The sequence below is a fragment of the Syzygium oleosum genome, unplaced genomic scaffold, assembly GCF_021117445.2.
Source record: "Syzygium oleosum isolate NSW1041296 unplaced genomic scaffold, Sole_v2.1 Sole_v2.09, whole genome shotgun sequence".
In the NCBI taxonomy this organism is placed as follows: Eukaryota; Viridiplantae; Streptophyta; class Magnoliopsida; order Myrtales; family Myrtaceae; genus Syzygium; species Syzygium oleosum.
Window position 1 is genome coordinate 10,847,548 of NW_026607493.1, and position 21,398 is coordinate 10,868,945.

At 40.3% G+C, this 21,398-nt stretch overlaps 2 protein-coding genes across 3 annotated transcripts; one reads left to right on the top strand and one right to left on the bottom strand.

Moving 5' to 3' along the window:
- The first annotated feature begins 11,155 nt into the window (after positions 1-11,155).
- LOC115690754 (squamosa promoter-binding-like protein 13A) lies at positions 11,156-15,995 on the top strand. 2 transcript variants are annotated; one of them, XM_030617222.2, is made up of 4 exons: positions 11,156-11,292; positions 11,681-12,588; positions 12,846-12,982; positions 14,981-15,995. In XM_030617222.2, the coding sequence occupies exons 2-4, from the start codon at positions 11,921-11,923 to the stop codon at positions 15,829-15,831; spliced, it is 1,656 nt and encodes a 551-aa protein (XP_030473082.2). In that variant the 5' UTR covers positions 11,156-11,292; positions 11,681-11,920; the 3' UTR covers positions 15,832-15,995. The 2 variants fall into 2 exon arrangements, with proteins under 2 accessions (XP_030473082.2, XP_056170258.1); XM_056314283.1 differs by having other exon boundaries at positions 11,159-11,297.
- A 2,144-nt stretch (positions 15,996-18,139) lies between these two features.
- LOC115690764 (UDP-arabinopyranose mutase 3) lies at positions 18,140-20,596 on the bottom strand. The gene is made up of 4 exons (XM_030617230.2): positions 20,178-20,596; positions 19,165-19,415; positions 18,904-19,072; positions 18,140-18,737 (listed from the first exon to the last, which is right to left on the bottom strand). Exons 1-4 carry the CDS (start codon positions 20,520-20,522, stop codon positions 18,396-18,398), a joined length of 1,107 nt encoding a protein of 368 aa, XP_030473090.1. The 5' UTR covers positions 20,523-20,596; the 3' UTR covers positions 18,140-18,395.
- Positions 20,597-21,398: the final 802 nt, after the last annotated feature.

The window sequence follows — 21,398 nt, forward strand, 5'->3', positions numbered from 1 at the left end:
TCGCACAATCAGAAAAAACCACTTTCTCAATTGCGATAAATTTCATTTTTCTAATCTCTAAATTGAAATAATTAAATCGTTAAATCAAGGGTTAATACCATGAAAAACCCCAAACCGGTATACCTGTAACAAATTTATCACAAACTAATTTTTTCACCCCAAAAATCCCAGACCGGTACACTCGTGATAAATTTACCATCCGTTAAATTTTACCATCAAATTACTGAGTTGAATAACACTTGACAGTTAACGGGTATACCAGTTTAGGGTTTTACCCTTTGTTTGTCATTGGTGTACCGGTTTATGGTTTTTCGTGTTATTAATCCAATTTAACAGAAACTATCAAAGGGTAAATTTGTCATAAATATATCAGTTTTGGATTTTTTGTGGTCAAAAAATTATTTTGAGATAAATTTATTACAGGTATACCGGTTGGAGTTTTTCGTGGTATTAACCCTTAAATCTAAAGGGAAAAGAAAGAAAATGAACTGTTTCCTTGTTCCAAAGAGTCCTAATTAAGGCCCGTTTCTGAGAGCCTGTCGATACTCTAGTAATTGGGCCATGAAAGGCCTTTTTCCTTTGACCTTCGGGCTCACAAATCATAGCCCTCGAATGAGTTTGAGCACATTAGAGACGAATTCTTGAGAAGTAATTTGAGCAACGGAATTTAACAGAGCAGTTCATATCAAAGATTCAATGGTTCAACCTCTGATTCCGTTCCGATTGACCCTTCCGAAGCCCAATCGTCAGGTCGAAGCGGCTAGTTCTATAACTGGTAAGCAGACTCCAACCATAAAATTCAGCCAAGAACGTCGATTTTAAGGGGGATGAATCAAGTCGATTTAGCCTCTCGGTATTCTGACGCTATCATTTGCAGATGATACATGTCAAGCCGCTCCTCTATTTTGCAAAATGGCATCTCTTGATCCGCTTGGGATCTCCAGTCGAGCCAAATACTTGAAAAGAGACATCCCGAATACGCGTACTTTCATGGTGACACGATTTCGGCGCTCGGAATCCACATGACATCTCATTCACATGTCGAATGCGCACAAAACACAAGATGAGTCGATGCGAATGATGTGCTCATTTCATTGCGGTACGTCGCATCTTTTTTCGAACTTTAAACTATCATATTCCTTGAGATGTTTAGGGAAAAATTCAAATCAGCGCTAGCACACCACATAAGAATTCAATAGCAGACTTGGTAAAACCTGAGTAATGATTACGAACCGGAAAGACACTAGCTTCCTCAGGTTTCTCATGTTCTCACCCGTAAGGTATAAAACCAATCATATAACAGAAGATGACAAAGCTGTACTCTATAGCATCTAAAAGCAGTAGCTTAGATGCAATGTAATGAGATCAATGTTGACAATCGACACAACTAAACAAGACGAAAGTACAATCTCTCCGACTGGCTTGGCCTTTCGGTCGTGGGTTTCAATTGAAAGATGGTGGGGTCTAAGTTTTAGTCATTTTCTTGTCCTCTCGTTCACAAGGTTGAGAGTCCCTTCTTGAGAGGGACTAGGGCATGAACCTAGGGTTTCTCTCGGGAGGCTTTTCGGATCTGTACTTACTCGAGAAGACAGCCGAAACTCGTTGAAGTTTGGACGTCGATATGGGCGGTCGAATGCCCACCCGCAAAGTACGATGCATCGACTTCTTTGGACTCCGTCGTCTCTCCACCATCTGATACGCCCATGAAGTTCCTCAGTTAGAAAACCAAAGGCAAGCTCGTTGCTCTTGGGTCACCTTCGGGGGCAAGATGTTCATCTTCTTAGTCTGAACGATTGCTATCCCTTTGCAGTTTAGCTTGTGGACAGGAAGTGGACCGTTTGTTATGTAAACCTGCATAGCAGCACAAGGGTCGATTGGTGAGCACCAACCTCCCTTGGGTGCGGTTTGCACTTGAGGTGACACCATTCTCCCATCCTAATCACAATCGAGACACGCTTGGCCAACAGATTAGAAGAAGTAATTAGGAAAAAATATATAGTTAAAAGACATTCGTTTATGTCATAACTTTAGGAGATTACAATGAATGCGAATCGAATTGGATACATCGCGTTTTTTAAAATGCAAAACAACTCGATTGCCTTGCCAATTCAACTGATCCGAGGAGTTGATTAGGTGATTCCCACTCGCATGATTTTTGCTATATATGATGAAAAGTTACAAATGATGTGTAAATTGTCCAACGGGTAAGCCCGACTTAGTACCGAAGATAAAAATCTCGACCCTATATATGCCTATATAATTCATATATTATTAAATTTGTAATATAAAATTGACCGGACGAAATACATCCAAATGAGCATGCCACTTTAAAGAAAAGGAAATCACTTATGTGGCCGCTCGCTTTTTGCCCGTCAAGTCAACTGGGCAAGGGGCAGCGGACCGGTAGGTGCACGATGTGGCCTCCAATGACGAATTTCGTATATCCGTACATTCTTGATCTCCCAATTTAATGGAGGCTTATGCTAAAGACGAGTGATTTACAAGGACAAATGCTTCTGTGGCATAATAATTGCCGGCAAAGTACTTGCGAGGCGACGTGGTCCTCAAAACTGAACACCGAAGACAGTCTTCATCGTATGCAGTAGATGCGGTCCAAGTGCTGCTTCTATTGATGGATGCATGTGCACTGAAGCTAATGAGACGGTCCCCGGTGCACTGCGGAGAAGTTCGCTGCCCTATCGACTCTAATTGATCTCAAACTCCATACTATTCTGGAGACCGCACACTTCTATAATCGAGCAGTCCTCTCCATTGGCGACAGAAATCGCAATTTTCTATCTTATCGTTCACAGGAAGTCAAGGTACCCCGTAATTGCAACCGTCGGTGCGTTAACGGGGGCTGCATTCGCAAAACTCCCTAGCTTTGGAAAAGCAAAAGGAAAATGTCAATATGGTAAGTGTCCTCCGCTCTGGACAAGGGTTAGATCAACTCCCACGCACCAAATCTTCCCAAGCAGAGTCTCGTTGAATGCCCTAAAACTACTCTCCCACATTCCCAATGCGATGCGTGCACGTGCACTTTCCCCAATAGGGAAAATTTTGAAGACATAGAAAATGCACAAGCTCGACGGAAAAAAAGGGCAATGGTGGGTGTTGAAATAGCAATGTGCATGACCTTAGATTAAGGAACTGCCCATATGTAATGTTTGAGCTTAGCTAACCAAGGGCCCATGTCATCAACCCAAAAAGGGCCTTCACCCAACATTGACCTAGGTCGGACTTTATTGTACAGTGGGGTCAGTTTATTCGAAGCGAAAAACTGTTTTCGGGAAATCGTTTTCCGGCTTTCCGGTGTTTGGACGACGGAAGATGTTTTCCACGGACTGAAAATAATAAGCTTAGATTGAGGAGAAAAAAGGCTTCTCATTCTGGCACGAAGGAAAACACTTTCCTTAAACCACTAAACAAATGAAAACTAACGGTTTTCTTTGAAACGGTCTTTATTGAAAAAAAAAAATTTTCTCTTATCATGAACTATTCGGTGAAACAAATACGCCCGTAATTTGGAAAAAACAAATTGAGATTGGACCAAATTGCCTTATACACAAAGCGGGTCACAATCGATCTTTAGCCCTAACCACTGCGAGGAGCAGAATGTGGGGGTTAGTTCCCCCACGCAGAAACAAGTGCCTTACAATAAGGTTGTAATTAATTGGGGACCATATCAATAATGAGTAGTTGGCTACAAGACACACACACACACACACATATATATATATATATATATATATATATATAAAGCTCTTGGTGGTTGTCTCTGAATTTGGTGATATGTAGCTTTCATGCGCGATTTTCATTAAAGGGTAGTAATAAATTACCTTATTTTCTTGCCCCTACTATGCGTAGTTTAATTCACAAAAATATCACTGTAGTAGACCAGCCTATGGTCCTTGATTGTTCCTCGATCTTTCCATATCTTTCACGCGGGGCAAGAGTTCCCAAGATGCAATGAACGAACTTGCCCCACTTCATTGCTTCTCTAACCATGTCCATGCCATCCATACATCGGAATCGCAATCTTCGCAAACTCCGATCCAAGACGAAGTAATGTCGAGATGGCCAGGGGGAATGGAGGGGGGAGAGCGGCACGCGAGCAAATTATAGTGCAAATTTTGGCGGCTCGTGCATTCATGTCACGGGCGACAATGGATCAGTTGAGATTTAATCATGGTTACGATCATTTTGATCGGGACAAATTTCGGGGGTTTGTCATGAACATGCCTACTTTTTCCCATGTTTACATCAAACTATCTTGGTCACGAGTGGCAAATATGCGGATTAGGTCAATTAATGCTGACTATGCTCTTGATATTTAAAGGGAACATAGGGTTTGTAGTTTTCGATAAGGTCCCAGATTTTATTGCATGGTTTTGCAAAGCTTCTATGCGCTAGTGACCTAAGAAATCTTGGCAAATGATTCTGGTATCTAATCTCCTTTTGTTCTTTACGGTATTTTGACGTTATCCGAGCTACCACTGATCAATCTATCTTTGCGGTGGCTCCATGTTCTCCTTTCGTATGCTCTGAATTCTCACGTTGGAAAAGCAACGATCGTCCCCATCAAAGTGGTCCTGGGTTTTGTAACCCGGTACTGAGATTTGATCGACTAATTAATTGATCTACTAATCGCTTCGGACGGATCCCGATTGATGACCGACTCGCGAGGGGGGGAAAAGGGGGCTTTTCGAAATCGGCGAATCTGTTAGGCGATAACAGCTCGCGGTCGGGCCGCAACGTGGAGCTTGCATGGAAGCGGAACCTTGGTAGTGCCGAGCGCTATTGGAGAGTTGCCTATCCTGATTATTCACTGAAGGATACAATTAAACACTCCATGATCACGCAAGTATTTCACCGAGGAGTTGTCGGATCACTTTATCAAATCAAGGAAATTTTCAATTGCCCATTGCGCACCTTATTTGTTGGATTGATTTTTGTTTTTCGAAATTCCAATTTGGGTAGAAGGGATTAAAAATTCATATATTTTAAGATCGAATTGTTTTAAATTAAAATCACAAGACACGCATAAAAAAAAAAAAGCTAATATCACGGAAAACCCCGAATCGGCACACAAGTGACAAATTCACCCCAAACTAAATTTTTTACCATAAAAAACTCCAAACAGATACATCCGTGATAAATTTACCTTAAATTAACTTTTTGACCACCAAAAACACTAAACTGGTACATTTGTGACAAATTTACACATCTTTTATTTGCGAGCTTAACAATTTGTGACTTTTCACTGGTACACTTGTGACAATTTTTCCACCCGTTAAATTGGATTAATATCACGAAAAATCACAAATCGATACACATGTGAATAACGGATGGGTGAAACCCAAAACCGGTACACCCGTTAACTGCCACGTGTCGTCCAACTCGGCAGTTTGACGGTAAAATTTAACATAAACTAATACGGGATAAATTTGTCATGAGCGTATCCGTTTGGGATAAATTTATTATAGGGGTACTAGCCTGGGGTTTTTCGTGGTATTAATCTTGAAAAAATATAAGAATAAAAACTGTCTAATTTGCAAGGCATAGTGTTGTCTTTTCTCTTGTTTTATTTAATTATTTAATTTAAGAAAATAAGTGTGACTATATATATAAGTCGAGGCGATGCTGAGCTGGAAATGAAGGGGAGGGAGAGGTCCCGTCCTTTTCCGAACCCCATCGTTTTGTCTTTTGCCATGGGGAAGCTTCCTCTCTCTTACCACCACGACCCCCCACGCGCGAAGATAGAACCACGCGCTGGCCACTGCGCGTGGGAGGACACGACCGTCGGACGAGGACAAAAGAGAGTGAATGCGAGTGGGGGGGGGGGGAGTGGGGCCTGTCTTCTTGATCCCAACATAATTGAGAGAGAGAGAGAGTGAGAGTGAGAGGTCTTCTTGGACCCTTTCATTTCAATCTAACTTTCTTTTCATTTCTTTTTCAATCTAACTTTATGCACACTTATATATAACCCTTTTTTTATTATTATTATTATACGCATTGTCGCATCAAAATTAAAAGATTTTTAAGCTTTATTTTCGAGAAGTAATAAAAATGGATTAATACCACAAAAAATCCAAAACTATATCAACCGTGACACGAGTATCTCGAATTTTTTTTTTGTCACTCGAAACCTTAAACTCCCCCATAAATACCCTAAACTTTTTTCGTGTCATAAAAAATCCTGAATTTATACCTATGTGGCAAATATATTACAGATATGTTTCACATGTATAAGTTTAAGTTGGAGGTATTTGTATCACGGTGGGCAAGTTTGGGATATTTTTGTTACGGTAAGTATACTTTGAGATTTTTTGTGGTATTTTCTCTAATAAAATGCATTGTATTTGTAATTAGCATAATGAATTGGCTAGAGCGTTAATACTATCCTTCCGAGATACATAGGAATTTCTTTTAAAATATCAATTACTTATATCATAGCATGGCTCTTGTTTGACATTCGAAGATTTATGATAAACAAGCACATTTAAATGAAGACATGGATTCTCGTTAAGTTATTGTTTCGCCGGAAATGCTCCCGCGACGAAATATAATTTACCGAACGTCGTTCTTCGGCTTTTTTGTGAGAGATGACCGGGTTCAGTGGCGACTCTGAACAGGAAATATCCAGGAAGACAAGAAATCAATAGCTTTACTTCAAACTTCGAACCGAACTATAAGTACAAACCGCGCCGGAATTTAATCGACGACAAAACTTGAAAATACAGCCACACGTGTATACAAAGATGTAACGCTGAAATTTAATTGACGATGCAACACCCGGAACAGAGATACACATCGGAATTTAATCGATGACGCGAATCGAAAGGAAAGTTACAGCTAAGGAAAGAAAAAGTGCGGTACAGGAAAGTAAAGATAATTGAAAAATAACATGTTGTTTGATTTGTCATGAGGCTCTCCAGTAGATGGCCAGTGATATTTATAATAGTCGTGTGATAACTACTCCTTAGTGGTTTCCAACAGTTATGCCCATATTCTTCCATTCTGAAAATATTGTCTTCATGTTCATGTAATACTTCCTGCTTTCAAGATGACCGTCTCACAATCTTATCAACAAGTGATAATTACCTCATGATCATATTTCCAAGTAATTGTTCCCTCAAAATATACATGCATGCTCCTTAGCAGTTTTTCCAACGGTTGTGTTGAGTCCACTACCTTAACGGTTTATTCGACTCCACTACATTGGCAATTGCTTCGACTCCACTACATTGACGGTTACTTCTTCGATAGATGTATCCAAGATTGTCGACTCTACTTTTAGTCGATTCGTTCAAGTTGGCTATTCTTGACTAAAGTTCCTATCTTATTTCCGCATTCTAATCGGTCACGACCATTCATTTCCTTCCAAAATAGACGACTTTACAGTACTTTTCTGAGAAAACTCAAAACATAAAAGTTGTAGATCCATGAGTGTTCGTTCTTTTGGCTTTGGAATCAGGTCAATCCGATATGTATTGATAAAGCTATGACCATTTTCCCGAACTAGCACAAAACTGAAATTTTCGCATTTTGACTTCCTTCCAAAATAGACGATTCTACAGTGCTTTTCTAAGAAAGCTCAAAGCATAAAAGTTGTAGATCCACGAGTCTTCGTTCTTTTGGATTTGGAATCAGGTCAATCCGATATGTATTGATAAAGTTATGACTATTTTTTCCAAACTGGCACAGAACTGAAATTTCAGCTCGTTTTCCTGATCTTGTTGATAATAACCAAAAATGGGTCATTTTTTAGTGTAAACATATACACATGACACCCCGAATGATATCAGATTTTTTGTGAGAGATGACCGGGTTCAGTGGCGACTCCGGACAGGAAATATCCAGGAAGACAAGAAATCAATAGATTTACTTCAAACTTTGAACCGAACTATAAGTACAAACCGTGCCGGAATTTTTGAACCGAACTATAAGTACAAACCGTGCCGGAATTTAATCGACGACAAAGCTTGAAAATACAGCCACACACGTACACAAAAATGTAACGCCAGAATTTAATTGACGACGCAACACTCGGAATAGAGATACATGTCAAAATTTAATCGATGACGCGAATCAAAAGGAAAGTTACAGCTAAGGAAAGAAAAAGTGCGGTACAGAAAAGTAAAGATAATTGAAAGATAACATGTTAATTGAAAGAAAAAGTTTATAATGGTCATGTGATAATTGCTCCTTAGCGGTTTTCAACAATTGTGCCCGTATTCTTCCATTTCGAAAATCTTGTCTTCATGTTCATGTAATGCTTCCTGCTTTTAAGATGACTATCTCACGATCTTATCTAAAAATGATAACTGTTTATAATGGTCGTGTGATAATTGCTCCTTAGTGGTTTTCAACAGTTGTGCCCATATTCTTCCATTTCGAAAATCTTGTCTTCATGTTCATGTAATGCTTCCTGCTTTTAAGATAACTATCTCACGATCTTATCTAAAAATGATAACTGTTTATAATGGTCGTGTGATAATTGCTCCTTAGCGGTTTTCAACAGTTGTGGCCATATTTTTCCATTTCGAAAATCTTGTCTTCATGTTCATGTAATGCTTCCTGCTTTTAAGATGACTATCTCACGATCTTATCTAAAAATGATAATTGCTTCATGATCATGCTTCCAAGTAACTGTTCTCTCAAAATATACATGCGTGCTCCGTAGCGGTTTTCCAACGGTTGTGTTGAGTCCACTACCTTAACGGTTTATTCGACTTCACTACGTTGGCGGTTACTTCGACTCCACTACATTGACGATTACTTCTTCGACAGATGTATCCAAGATTGTCGACTCTACTTTTAGTCGATTTGTTCAAGTTGGCTATTCTTGACTAAAGTTCCTATCTTATTTCCGCATTTTAATCGGTCACGACCATTCATTTCCTTCCAAAATAGACGACTTTACAGTACTTTTCTGAGAAAACTCAAAACATAAAAGTTGTAGATCCATGAGTGTTCGTTCTTTTGGCTTTGGAATCAGGTCAATACGATATGTATCGATAAAGCTATGACCGTTTTCTTGAACTAGCACAGAACTGAAATTTCTGCATTCTGACCAATCACGACTGTCCACTTCCTTCCAAAATAGATGACTCTACAGTGATTTTCTGAGAAATCTCAAAACATAAAAGTTGTAGATCCACGAGTCTTTGTTCTTTTGGATTTGGAATCAGGTCAAACCAATATGTATCGATAAAGTTATGACCATTTTCCTAAACTGGCACAGAACTGAAATTTTTGCTCGTTTTCCCGATCTTGTCGATAATAACCAAAAATGGGTGTAAACATATACACATGACACATGCCTCTGACATGTATCATTTATATTGGTAACTTGATGATATTTGCTTCCACATTACCTCATGCCTCTGCCATGTGTCCCTTGATGATCTTTGGTATAAACAATCATCAATCATGACTGAACCATCATTGATGCACTAAATGAATATCACTTTCTACAATCGTCGACAATGGGACGTGTAATTCATGCCTCTGTCATGTATTTCCCATGTTGACAAGTTGGCCATTTTTTGGTGTAAACAGATATTGAGAAATTTTTATTGAGCCCGCAAGTTGATTTAGTGTATATGAATTCTCATGATCTTTTTCCTTTGGTGCTTAGTAAGATAATTGAATATTTGGGATGGTTTCTAATTTTAACATCTTGGCTTTTCTAAATCGTTCGGTTCTCGTTATTTGATCAAAAGCACCTACAACTCAAAATTTTATTGACATCGACGAGTAGAATGGTGTCGGTTTGCTTCATAACTTTCTTATATTTGCTTTAAAATTTTGAAAAGAAAAGTCACAAGTACCATTTCCTTTCTTTTCACATTTGACAAAAGGGAAAAAGAAGATATTTTAATTGTTTGGGAGGTCCAATACAAATAATAAAGAAACTCCAAATGTTAAAAGCAGTAAACAGTACAAAAGAAAAAGCTTGAAACAAACCCTAATAAAACCCTGGAAGTTGTAAATCAAAAGGGGTGGAATTAGCAATTGAGATTGTGGTGTTGAAGGTGATTTTAAATTTTTTTTCAACTTTTTATAAAATTTTAGGAAATTTATTGTATTTTTTTTACTTTTGTACAGTACCAAATACTTAAAATATTCTAAATATATACGTATTGATATGTAGAGTGACGTATAATATCTCTCAGTTTTTTGAGGTCTGAATACTACTTTATTAAATAAATTTTTGTAAAAATATAGAAAAAAAAATTAGAAGTAGTTGGAAAAATTGCCTCGGACAGCCAGCAAAAGGAAGTTAAACACATCAGAACAAGCTTAATTCCCTAAAAAAAAAAATCCAAACTTTAGGTCAAGTCCCAAATCTACTCCAAACTTTTTTTTATCTCAGAAAAAACTCCAAATTTTAGGTTCAGTCCCAAATCTATCCCAAACTTTTTTTTGTCTAAGAAAAAACCCCAAACTTCCCAAATCTGCCCAAAATTTTGTTTTGAGTAAAAAAAATCACCAAAATTCAATTTATTTTAAAAAATATACCCTCGTGATCCAGTCTCAACTTAACGTGACACTTCCACATTGATAATAAATTCACATCAATAAAGTAATGGGGCTTCTTTTTTAGACAAAGAAAAGTTCGGGGCAAATTTGGACTGAACTTAAAATTTTGGTTTTTTTTTTTAAATTAAAAAAAATTAGAGTGGATTTGTTATCGTTCCAAACTTTCATATTCTAGAATGGTTTTACAATTTTATTGGGTTGGATTTGTTATCGAAGTGGAAATACAATGTCGGTCTGTACCTATCGCCTTATTACTTTGCTAATGTGGATTTGTTATTAACGTGGAAGTGCCACGTCAAGTCGGGACTGGATCACGGGGGTATATTTTTGAAAATAAATTAAAATTTGCCGATTTTTTTTACGCAAAATAAAATTCGGAGTAGATTTGGGACTGAACTTAAAGTTTGGGGTTTTTTATGAGACAAAAAAAAAGTTCGTGGTAAATTTAGGACTGGATCTAAAGTTTAGAGTTTTTTTTTGAAATAAAAAAAAGTTAGGGGCAGATTTGAAATTTGATTTAAAGTGGAGAGTTTTTTAGAGAATTCACGTGAATGGCAAAAAGAAAGAAGAAAGGAAAAACATCTTTTCCCATCTTTCCCTCTTTCCCTCTGGTCGTTCTCTCTCTCTCTCTATAGAAATTTATATCACAGAGGCTCAAAAAGCTCTCCCATGGAGTTTGGAGCTGTTAACTTTCCATCAGTGGGTTCTGTCGGCCACAAGTACGCGTCGAGTTAGTCCCGATTGGTAAAGTGCGACGAAGCTCTCTTTCGTATCATTTTGAGAACAGCTCTTGCATTTATTCCTCTTCTTGCTCCGCTGAAACTGTCTTACTCCCCTCTTCACTCTTCGCTGCGTTCTTGGAACTGGGACCACCAACCCCCCCTCACCCCCCTCTTTTGTTTTCTTGCTCTCATCTGCTTTTCTTGAATTTCCCCTTGTTCTCCCTTTCGTCGAGTGTGATTGGTAGTGTATGAACCGGGGTTACTTCAAGATTGGGTTCACGTGGGTTTGAAGAGATTTTTCTTGGCTTTTGTGCCCTTTTTCTCTGTTGCCTGAGTTGTGAGTTGTGAGTTGTGAGTTCGGAGTTTTCTTGGACGCATGGTCCTTTTCTCAAACGATAATCTTTGTCCAGGATCTGAAGATTCTCGGATTCGGGTTCCAAGAAGGGAAGCCTGTGCTGTGGCACTTTCCACCTCGGATTGAGCTTGAGCCTCCGGGAGTTACTGTACAGTGCTCAAGATGTTAATTCAGCTGGCTAGTGGGTTCTTTAATTTCTAGGCAGGAATTTTAGTTTAGAAATAAGACTTTTGTGGGTGGAGTCGGGGTAGAAATTTTGTGGGAATTCTTTAATTCTGAAAGTCCTTTTCTTTTAATGGAGTCGTGGAGCTATATTTCTGAAGGGAAGGCTTTTGTATCAGATGAGACTGTCTCGCAATTTGATTTGCTTGCAAGGAGCAAAAATGCCGTCATGAATTGGGAACTAAGAAGTCCGCCTAGTTTTGGCAATAGTGTGGTCGTCTTGGGTCAAGAAGCAGATGTTGGCCAAGGTTTCGGCCAACTTGGTTTTCAAGAAATAATCAGGAAGCAAGTTCAACCTAAGTCCCCCAGGCATGTCTTGACTGATAAATTTGATGACGGAAATGGTGCGAGTCAGATTATGGCTACCTTGGATGCTTTTGGGGGAGAAGAGGAGTCCACTTCAAATTTATCGGTTTCAGGGGTTGACTGCAGTACCCAAGATTCATTGCTCATTGACTTGAAATTGGGAAGATTTGGTGAATCCAGGGAAGTGCTCGGCGCAAAATTTCCTCAAGGAGGGAAAAAGGTTTTATCTTCTTCTGAATCATCGACACCTCCAAAGCGAGCTCGCTCTGGTGCAGCGAATTGCCATACCGCTTATTGCCAAGTTTATGGATGCAACAAAGATCTCAGCTCTTCAAAAGACTACCACAAGAGGCACAAAGTGTGTGAGGTTCACTCAAAGACTGCCCAAGTAGTTGTTAATGGAATTGAACAGCGTTTTTGCCAGCAATGTAGCAGGTTTGTCATCTCCCATCATACATCTTTGGATATACTCTCATCGTGAGCAATTACGCGGAAAGCTTCATAAATAAAAGGGGAGGAAAAGATAACTTTACAACATTGCTTGAGCCCAAATATTTGTCAATCTCCCAAGTTTTCTCTACCATCTTACTGTGTTGATATAATTTGATAGTAGACTAAGAAAAATGATACCTTGACTAGTTCGTTGTTGATTTTGTTGCTGATAGTGTATGTTCTACTACTTGACCATCCAGGTTTCATTTGCTAGCTGAATTTGATGACGGTAAGCGCAGCTGTCGTAAACGTCTCAGTGTCCACAATGAGCGTCGCCGGAAGCCTCATGTTGGTGTTCAGTCTGGTAGTGTTGGCAGGCTGTTGCAGTCATACGATGGTACTGCAAAGCTTTTACTTACTTAGACTCTCTCTCTCTCTCTCTCTCTCTCTCTCTCTCTCTCTCTCTCTCTCTCCGCGTGCATGCATGCAGGTGAGAGTATGACATAATTGAGTGCAGGTAGTTGACTTACCACAGCAAATGTAGATGCTTCAGAAATTGATCTGTTTCTTCACCATAACGACTGATTTGCAATTTTCTATGGTATTGTCTTGCGGATAGTTGGGATCAAGAATAGTCTGTCTTAATATCTAAACTTTGTTTGCAGTAAGTCTAGAAAGGAGGTGCATTACTTACTTTAGGCTGAACAGTAATGGATGTCTGTCCATTATCAGGGGAGTTCCTTATGCAATTCAAAACATCATTAAGTCAAGATGCGATCTCTTGAACTCGAGAATTTAATGATTCCTTGCGCTGTCTCCTGCTATTTTGTTTTAGTCTCTGTTATGTAATGATGCGTCGTGTTTTTAAGATATGGAGCAGGTTTGCCCGTTGACAGAATATACTCCTCTCAACTATAAAGGAGAACTAACATGTGCATTCTGAGTTGCGAGGTCTGTATTTTCATCAACCAGAGGATCTTATCCAAAGCCAGTTCTCCGGTGCTTTTTACCTTGTGACTTGAAGTTACTTCAATCTTGTTGTCATGAATGAACACTGGTTTGCCAAAGTCACCAGGACATGGCCATTAGATTGAGTGTCTGTCATGAAAGCTTGAATTAGCACATGCTTGCAGGTTTCCCTAATCATGTGCATTGTTTTCTAGATTAAAAATGTGTACTGTATCTTGGCTCTAAATGTGCACTAGGAGTTTCAGGGTACTCAACTCTAGCATGCATTGTGTCTGTTAATTCAAAATCGCCTGTTTACCAGGTTGTAGCTGATTCTGCCTCCCTCCACAATCTACTAAAGAGATGGTTCTTCCTTCACATTCTTTAACCTAAATGTTGCAGTTTTTTGAGGGTCTCGCATATGATGTATATATTTCGCTTTCTTCTGTTGCTACAACTATGTTTAATGACTGACATAGACTATCGAACTATGAACATCCGCTCTTTTCAGTTTAAGCTATAGGCTTGCAATAAAAAACTTGGAGCCCCTGTTAATATAACTGAATGAGCTATCTTCGCGTACTATCCCGATGGCTCTACTTGTATGTGCCACAAAGATCAGTCTTCTGATTGGGTTCAACTAGCTCTGGCTCTCCAAGATACCTTGAGGTTATGAAAGAAATGTGAAAAGTGAGATTGTCTTAATTCTTTTTGAATTATGTCAGTAGTTTCGATGTATAATATTTCTAATAGATGTGTTTGGTAAGCTCTAGCTTACACTAGTATAAACCTAAAATAAGGTAAATGCCTCGAGATTTGCCTTTACTACAGACTACGATAGCACAATTTTCTCAGCATACTTCTCAGCTAACCCTATCACATGTTCCAATAGAAAGGGAAAGGAATAGAACGTACTCACAGTCCCAAGTCCCATTTGCTTTTATGGTTTCACATGGTTCTTTAAACTGGATGGAATAGCCAATTCCTTTACATGGAAGAAGACAGGATGGCAGTTTCATGTGCTATCTGCTGATGAATTTTCGAGGTGCAACTTGTGCGGCATCTGAATATTCTAAATCCCATAAGAGAAATGCAAGATGTCCCGTTAAATAACCGAAGCCAGTCTCTACATGGGACGGAATTGGAACTCTGGATTATGTTATTGTACGAGCCCTAAGATGTGTTTAGTTCTACTTTTGTTCTCTCTAGCTTGGCTACTGACAGCTCTCACTTTGCATTGCATAATTGAATAATGTTGCTTTTTTTATTTAAACCATGAACATTGAGAAACCAGTCATGCTTCCTGATCTAAACTTAGTATGAATCTTTCCTGTTGTAATAATTGCTTGCCGACTATGTCTTAATCAGAAATTCACTTCGCGTTAGAGAAATCCTCCCATTTGTTTTATGCATCATAATGACATTGTAAATGACTGCATGACTGCAGGTAGCGGGCTTGAGAGGAATCTGTTAGCGCCAACCTCCTTCATCTGCCAAGATACACTTGCTGGCGAAAAGTTTCTGAATTCTGGGCTATATGGAATGAATAATTGGTATGAGCGCATCAAAGCTGAAGATGAAACCGGTCTTGGTCCTCCATCAGCTATTCCCATCCCAAACAGGCATCCGAATGCGATATCACTGATCTCTCCTTACAAATTTGAGAGACAATTTTCCCTCTTCGATGGAGGCAGAGTAAAATCCACATCATGCGGCATTTCCAGTAAAAATAATCAGATTCCACGTGAGCTGGGTGGGCAAAACTCTTCACATTCCTCTTTTCAAGACACCTCCTTCGGTAGTGAGGACTTTGCTATTTTCGACACAGCATCAACTGTACAAGGAATATCGGGGATCGTAGAATCTGGCCTTGCTCTCTCTCTTCTGTCATCTCTATCTCAAAATTCTTCGAGCCGCTCCCGAATTCCCATGGCTCAGTCTTTGTTCATGGCAGGCGCCGACTATCATTCCTCTCTGTGCGAAGCATCCGACAAGCTAGTGGATTTGAGTTCGCATGCTTCCATAGGGGTGGAGTTGAAAAAATTGTCTTCGTCGGTGATGGACTCTGCAGAAGGAAACCTCCCAGGTCATACCATGATTTCTGATTTGGAGATCTCCGATGGGATTCTGCAGGGATCTGGTTTTGTAAACTCCAGGGACAATCTTTCTCCTAAAGGTGGTGGTACTACAATGAACTTGCTTCAATTGTCATCACAACTTCACCGTGTGGAGGATCGAAGGCAATCCATCCATTTGAAGGAGCAAAATGATGTTTTCGGTTGTCCCAGGATCACTTGAGCACTCCAACGCGAGGTACAAGAGGAAATCCTGGAAACTCCATTTACTCGATGGGTAGGTAGCGCCTGTATTTCTTTCGTATTCAGTTTGCTTTGTCGACATTCGCTTTATTGGAAATCAACTGTATATACTATGAGGAGAAATTATTTGATTATTTTTTCCCACTTGTGCTTATTTTACATGAAATGATGTTGTTTGGCAAGGTTTTTTCTTTGAACTCGTCTTGGCACCGAGCGTTAAGTTGCGCTAGGCTCTAGCTGATAAATGAGGATCAAGTCCCTCCTGGAATTGGAGTGTCTTACTCGTGATGCCACCCAATTGCATAGTGTTGTCGATTTTACGGCAACCTTCATCCTTCTCTCGGCAAAGTTGCTCGCCTCTTGGCTCTGTTTATTTATATATATAGACCGGCGACTTGCACTCTCACCTGAATGTTTTATTTTGTCTGAGATGAGAGGATGTTTGGGCCAAGATTGCTATAACCAAAATAAACGGGGGTGATGCTGGCATAAGTAAATCTGGAACTGATATCTTTCTCTCTTTCGTCTACTGCTGTCAAACTTAATGTTGCAGTTCAGTTCTTTTAGCAACATATGCATTCTTATTTTCGCGGCAGTTACAATCGACAAGCAGTTTGGAGCTTTGCATGTTTTCTGCATTGTTTCTCGATTCTTCTGCTAGTCTGGCTCGAGTTCGTGATCTTGCCTTGGTAAAACAGAGAATTGGCTGATCGACTTTTATTTATCCTGGGGGAGAGATTAATGGTGGCAGTATAGGGAAAATCCGTATTCTTCGATGGCCACGGAAGGCGGTGGTACACCCAATCAAGTGAAAAATTATTTATCGAACTTTGCAATTTTTTCTGGTCCAAGCAGTAAGCGGGAAAGAGTAGTGAATTTAGTCTATGAAGGTGTTAGTAATGGTGGTCCAACGAGGAAAAATCAAGGATCGAGTAAAAATCCTCATGCGAAAGGGTATCAAACCACTAATTTGGTTTATAGCTACTACTTCTTCTGTTCTTCCCGCTTTCTGATGGTGACGGTGGTCCAACTTCTCCATGACTTTGGTCATGGGGAACTTGTCGCGCGTTGTACATCGATGTCGTGTCTGTGTCGGCTTGTTTTGTGGCTTTGATTCTGTGGCAACTATGCAGAAGAATTGCAAGGCCCAGCATGCAACCGCATTTTGTCATTTTCTCAATATTAGGACATTGGCATTGACAGATTTTGGAGTCATCGATTCTTCATGTGATAAACAGGGGAGAAGAAAACACAGATTCATCTGAGGCTCTGTACTGAAGTATGTGGGCTGGATTCAGATCAATTCATGAGGAAGGTGTTTGTGTTTCTTGAAACTGGCACTTGAACTGGCCGCTTGCACACGAAGCTTTCATAATTAATAAAGGAAAAAAAAGAGTTGGTAAAAATCTTTGGGTTTTTGCACATGGGACACCGACACCTACAGCGCGTGGAAAATGCAGAGTGCAGGTGGTGATTTGTTGTAAAAGAGCCAAAGCAGCAGTTAGGTTAAAGTAGAGTGTCTTTCTTATACATTGTGGACGAAGGAATTCGTTGATACCAAAGATTCTACTGCATCCAGATGGTAGATCTTTGGTTTTGTTGTGCAGCTTTCCTCTCCAATGTCCCTTATGTTTTGGGGCTCTCGCGATACCCATCATCTGTTCTCTAATCTCAAAACCTACGAAGAAATTGGAGTACATAACGCCTAATGTCAGTGTTGACTCATCGAAAATTGCGTTCGGTTATAAACTTCTTTAAGACGACAGGGAACCTCGGTGCAGAACAAGGAAGCTAAAGATCCATTCAATATCATGATATGATCCTAAATAATGTAATCACAAGCCTAAGGTATATAGTCAGTGCTTCAAAAATGAAAACATTTCCGTATGCTTAATAAGTGTGTCAAGAACGCTCATCGACAAGACCGAGTTCCAAGTCCTACTATATGTAAATGCCACATTTCCATGTACAAATCTAATCAAACAATGTGGAAAGCAGAATCGTATATGCTTTGCCATCGAACCGACCAAAGGTCAGGCATTTCAATTTTGGGATAGCCTAAAAATTATACAGGATCTATAAATATGTAGATCGAGTCCATCCACAACATTTTCCCACTTAAAACTTCACACTCCCTCCAAGATCCCACCAACTAAGATTCCAACACTCCAAAGTCAACGAGCTATGACCCTGTACTAGAAAGGCCCCTTAAAAAGGAAGAACAACCACACAGGCGTTAAGCAACAAATCAAACCAGAGAAAAGAAGAAACAGAAAGAGGCAGTCATCTCATCTCAATCATATTGAAATTAAATCTCATCAAAATGCCCAATCTAATTCAGTACAGAATCCCTAAATAACCTTATTGTTCTGATCTCATAGTAACATAAATATAATAAATAAGACAAAAAGAAGGCTTCAAACCCGCCATGTAAATGATGCTCTTGAGAGTCAAAAGGGTAAAAAACCAGGACGGCAATAATAAGACTGAAGGTACAGGATCCGCACTATTCGAGAGAAAAATGCCTGTCAAAGAAACAAATCTCTACTTTGCAGCGCCGTTGGGTGCGGCAGCAGATTCTTTCCCAGATGGGTTGAGCTCATCCCATGCCTCGACCCATGTGACCATGGCATCAGCCAGCTTGTTGAAGTACTCGTCAACCTTGCTGAGCCTGGCTTTCACTTGCTTAGAGATCTCGATGTAGCATTTCTGGACGGAGGTGCACTCCTTGGGAAGGGTCACGGACTGGAAGAATGGGATCAGCTCCTCTTGCCAGTAGATGCCTTTGTACTCTTTCTTGAGGTTCACAAACGGATTGCTGGCTTTGCTGTGCCAGATGTAGGGGAGTCCTGTCTTCACTCCCAATCCCAAATGATCACAGATGACCTGCATAGTCATCAAAATGACTGATTTTAGCTTCTCTAATCAGGCGGACGAAAATCAAAATCAAATAATGTCCAGTCCCATTTCTCAGATGCTGATAAAATGTAAATCTCATCTGTCAAGCTATTTCTGAAAAACGCATTACAAGAGCAGCATGGAACATAACTACCTTGGTGCACCAGCCAGCCCACATATCGTCGTAGCGCCCAATTGGCTGACCATCACCCATGAGGCCAAAGTACATAGCAGGGCCGATCAAGTCACGGTTGAATGCCAAGTTCATCCCGCACATAGGGAAGAGAGTTCCCTTTGGAATTGTCATGACAGCATCCACGAACCTGGTATAAGGAGGCACAAGGTAATCATAATCCCATGATGAAGCATGCATTGCACTTATACAGACACAGATCAGAGAGTACAAAGTCCAAACCTAGTGTTCCTCTCAAGAGGCTTGACGAGCTGAGTGGGGGCATCATAATCAGGGATGTTGAGCCAGAGGCCATGGGAAACAGCGGTTGGTGTGCCCTCGCGGAGACTGAAGGGATATCCACGAACAAAGTCGGCACCATCTCTGTATGGATCGTAAAGGGTGTTGAAGAAAAACGGTGTGGATGGAGTCAGAAGGTTCTTAATGTGCTGCTCAAGCGCGTTGATGTCCTTGCCAGTTGGATCCTTAGCAACCTGCCATTTTCACAAAGACATAAACAAACAAAGCCACAAATAAACCAATTTTCACCCTGACTCGCCAACCAATGCATCATGATATCAGAAGCAATGGCGCTTATTTTCTATGGGATATCCGTATCACAATAGCATGCCCATAGCTTCACTCGTACTTCAATCTCAAACCTAGTCCAGATCATGCAGCCTAGGACATTACACAAAACAAAAGAAAAAGGCTCAGATCTCGCGGACGGTCAAACAAAAAGTACAAAATTACAGCAAAGCAAGGATTTTTCGCTAGGATCTAAGTCTCCACGGTGGAGAAAAATACAAATTCAAACTTGATACAAAGAGAATGACGACAATGTCCCTAATCAAACTCGCTCAATCTACAGAAAATCAACAGATCTACCTTTCCCAACTCTCCGCCACCAGCCGTACGACCAAGAGCAGTAGTACTAAGCTCTCGGAGAAACCTAAATTGACATCAGCTACCGAAGTCTGCTAATCAAAATTACAGAACCTCCTCGTCAAGCTACTCGAGTCAAAACACAGATCAGCCCGCCCAAACAACCACCGACCAACTCACAGTGACCAGATCGGCACAGAACGAACGAAACCAGAACTAGATCTCCACATCACAAAAAACAAAAAGAAAAGAAAAGTAAAACACGGTCAACTAATTCTCAATTCAGCTAGTCGCGGTCAACCACGATCGAAATCCAAACCACCGGAAGGAGGGGGAGGGAGGAGGGAGGAGGGAGGAGGAGCGAGACTCACGAAGCAATCGTCGTCGATGGTGAAGATGTACTTCTTCTTGGAGACCATGTAGCCGAAGCAGCGGCAGGCGGAGTCCTTGAAGGAGATGCAGGAGGCCTTGGGGCCGAGGATGCGGTTGATGTCGTTGCGGTTGTGGAGCTCGTAGTCGAAGCCCTCGGGGACCTTGATCACCTTCGACGGGTCGCCGTCCTGCACGATGATCAGGTGGTAGGGCTGGAAGAAGGGCCGCCACATCTCCAGGAAGTCCAGGTTCCGGATCGTCGGGATCACGATGTCCAGCTCGTCCTTCAGCAACGGCGTCGGCGCGACGGCGGCCGCGGCGGCGGAGGAGGAGGCCGACGCCATTGTCGAGAGCTTCGGAGCTAGAGAGAGAGAGAGAGAGAGAGAGAGAGAGGGAGACGACGGGGAGGAGGGAAGATGAGGGAGAGTTAGAGGAGAGAGACGGGGTTTGTAGGGGTTTATATATGGTGCGGTGGCACGTGCGAGGGGGTGGGGTGGTGCGTGTGTGGTCCAGCTAAGCATCGTGCTGTAGGACGGGGTTTCATTGGTGCCACGTTGGCATGCTTCCACCTCCCTTTTACCTTTTTCCCTAAAAAAAAAGATTGATTAATATCACGAAAAACTTTAAATCGGTACACTACAACAAATTTGCCCTCAAATCAATTTTTTGACCACAAAAAATCTACAAATTGATATTCCTGTGACAAATTTACCATCCTTTAATTTCCGTTAAATTTTACAATCAAATTGTTGAGTTTGATGACACGTGACAGTAGACGAATGTATCAGTTTGGAGTTTTCTAGTCTGTGATTTTTTGTGATATTAATTCAATTTAACGGAAACTAACGAATGATACATTTGTCAAGAATGTCTTAGTTTTTGATTTTTTGTGGTTAAAAAATTATTTCAGGGTAAATTTGTCACAGGTATACTAGTTTTGGGTTTTTCGTGGTATTAACCCTAAAAAGGAAAGATCATATTCAATTTGAGGTAAATATGTCGCAGATATACCAATTTGGAACTTTTCGTGATATTGACCCTAAAAAGGAACCATCATATTTCATTTCTGGGGAGATTTTTGTACGAAATTACCATAAATTAGATGTAGGTAGTCACCCTTAATTTGTTACCTTTTATTATACGTTGACTCATAAATTTTTTTTTTTGTATGTGTAATGTATGTAACATTTAAAGAGTAAATATATATTCTCATCTTAATT

What these genes read in the sequence shown, in the direction of transcription:
- LOC115690754 (XM_030617222.2), top strand. Translation starts at nt 11,921, where the DNA reads ATGGAGTCGTGGAGCTATATTTCTGAAGGGAAGGCTTTTGTATCAGAT. An exon ending in TTTTGCCAGCAATGTAGCAG is followed by an intron (nt 12,589 to 12,845) that starts GTTTGTCATCTC and finishes TTGACCATCCAG; the next exon opens with GTTTCATTTGCTAGCTGAAT. An exon ending in GCTGTTGCAGTCATACGATG is followed by an intron (nt 12,983 to 14,980) that starts GTACTGCAAAGC and finishes GCATGACTGCAG; the next exon opens with GTAGCGGGCTTGAGAGGAAT.
- LOC115690764 (XM_030617230.2), bottom strand. Translation starts at nt 20,522, where the DNA reads ATGGCGTCGGCCTCCTCCTCCGCCGCCGCGGCCGCCGTCGCGCCGACG. An exon ending in CCATCGACGACGATTGCTTC is followed by an intron (nt 19,416 to 20,177) that starts GTGAGTCTCGCT and finishes TGAAAATGGCAG; the next exon opens with GTTGCTAAGGATCCAACTGG. An exon ending in CCTCTTGAGAGGAACACTAG is followed by an intron (nt 19,073 to 19,164) that starts GTTTGGACTTTG and finishes TCCTTATACCAG; the next exon opens with GTTCGTGGATGCTGTCATGA.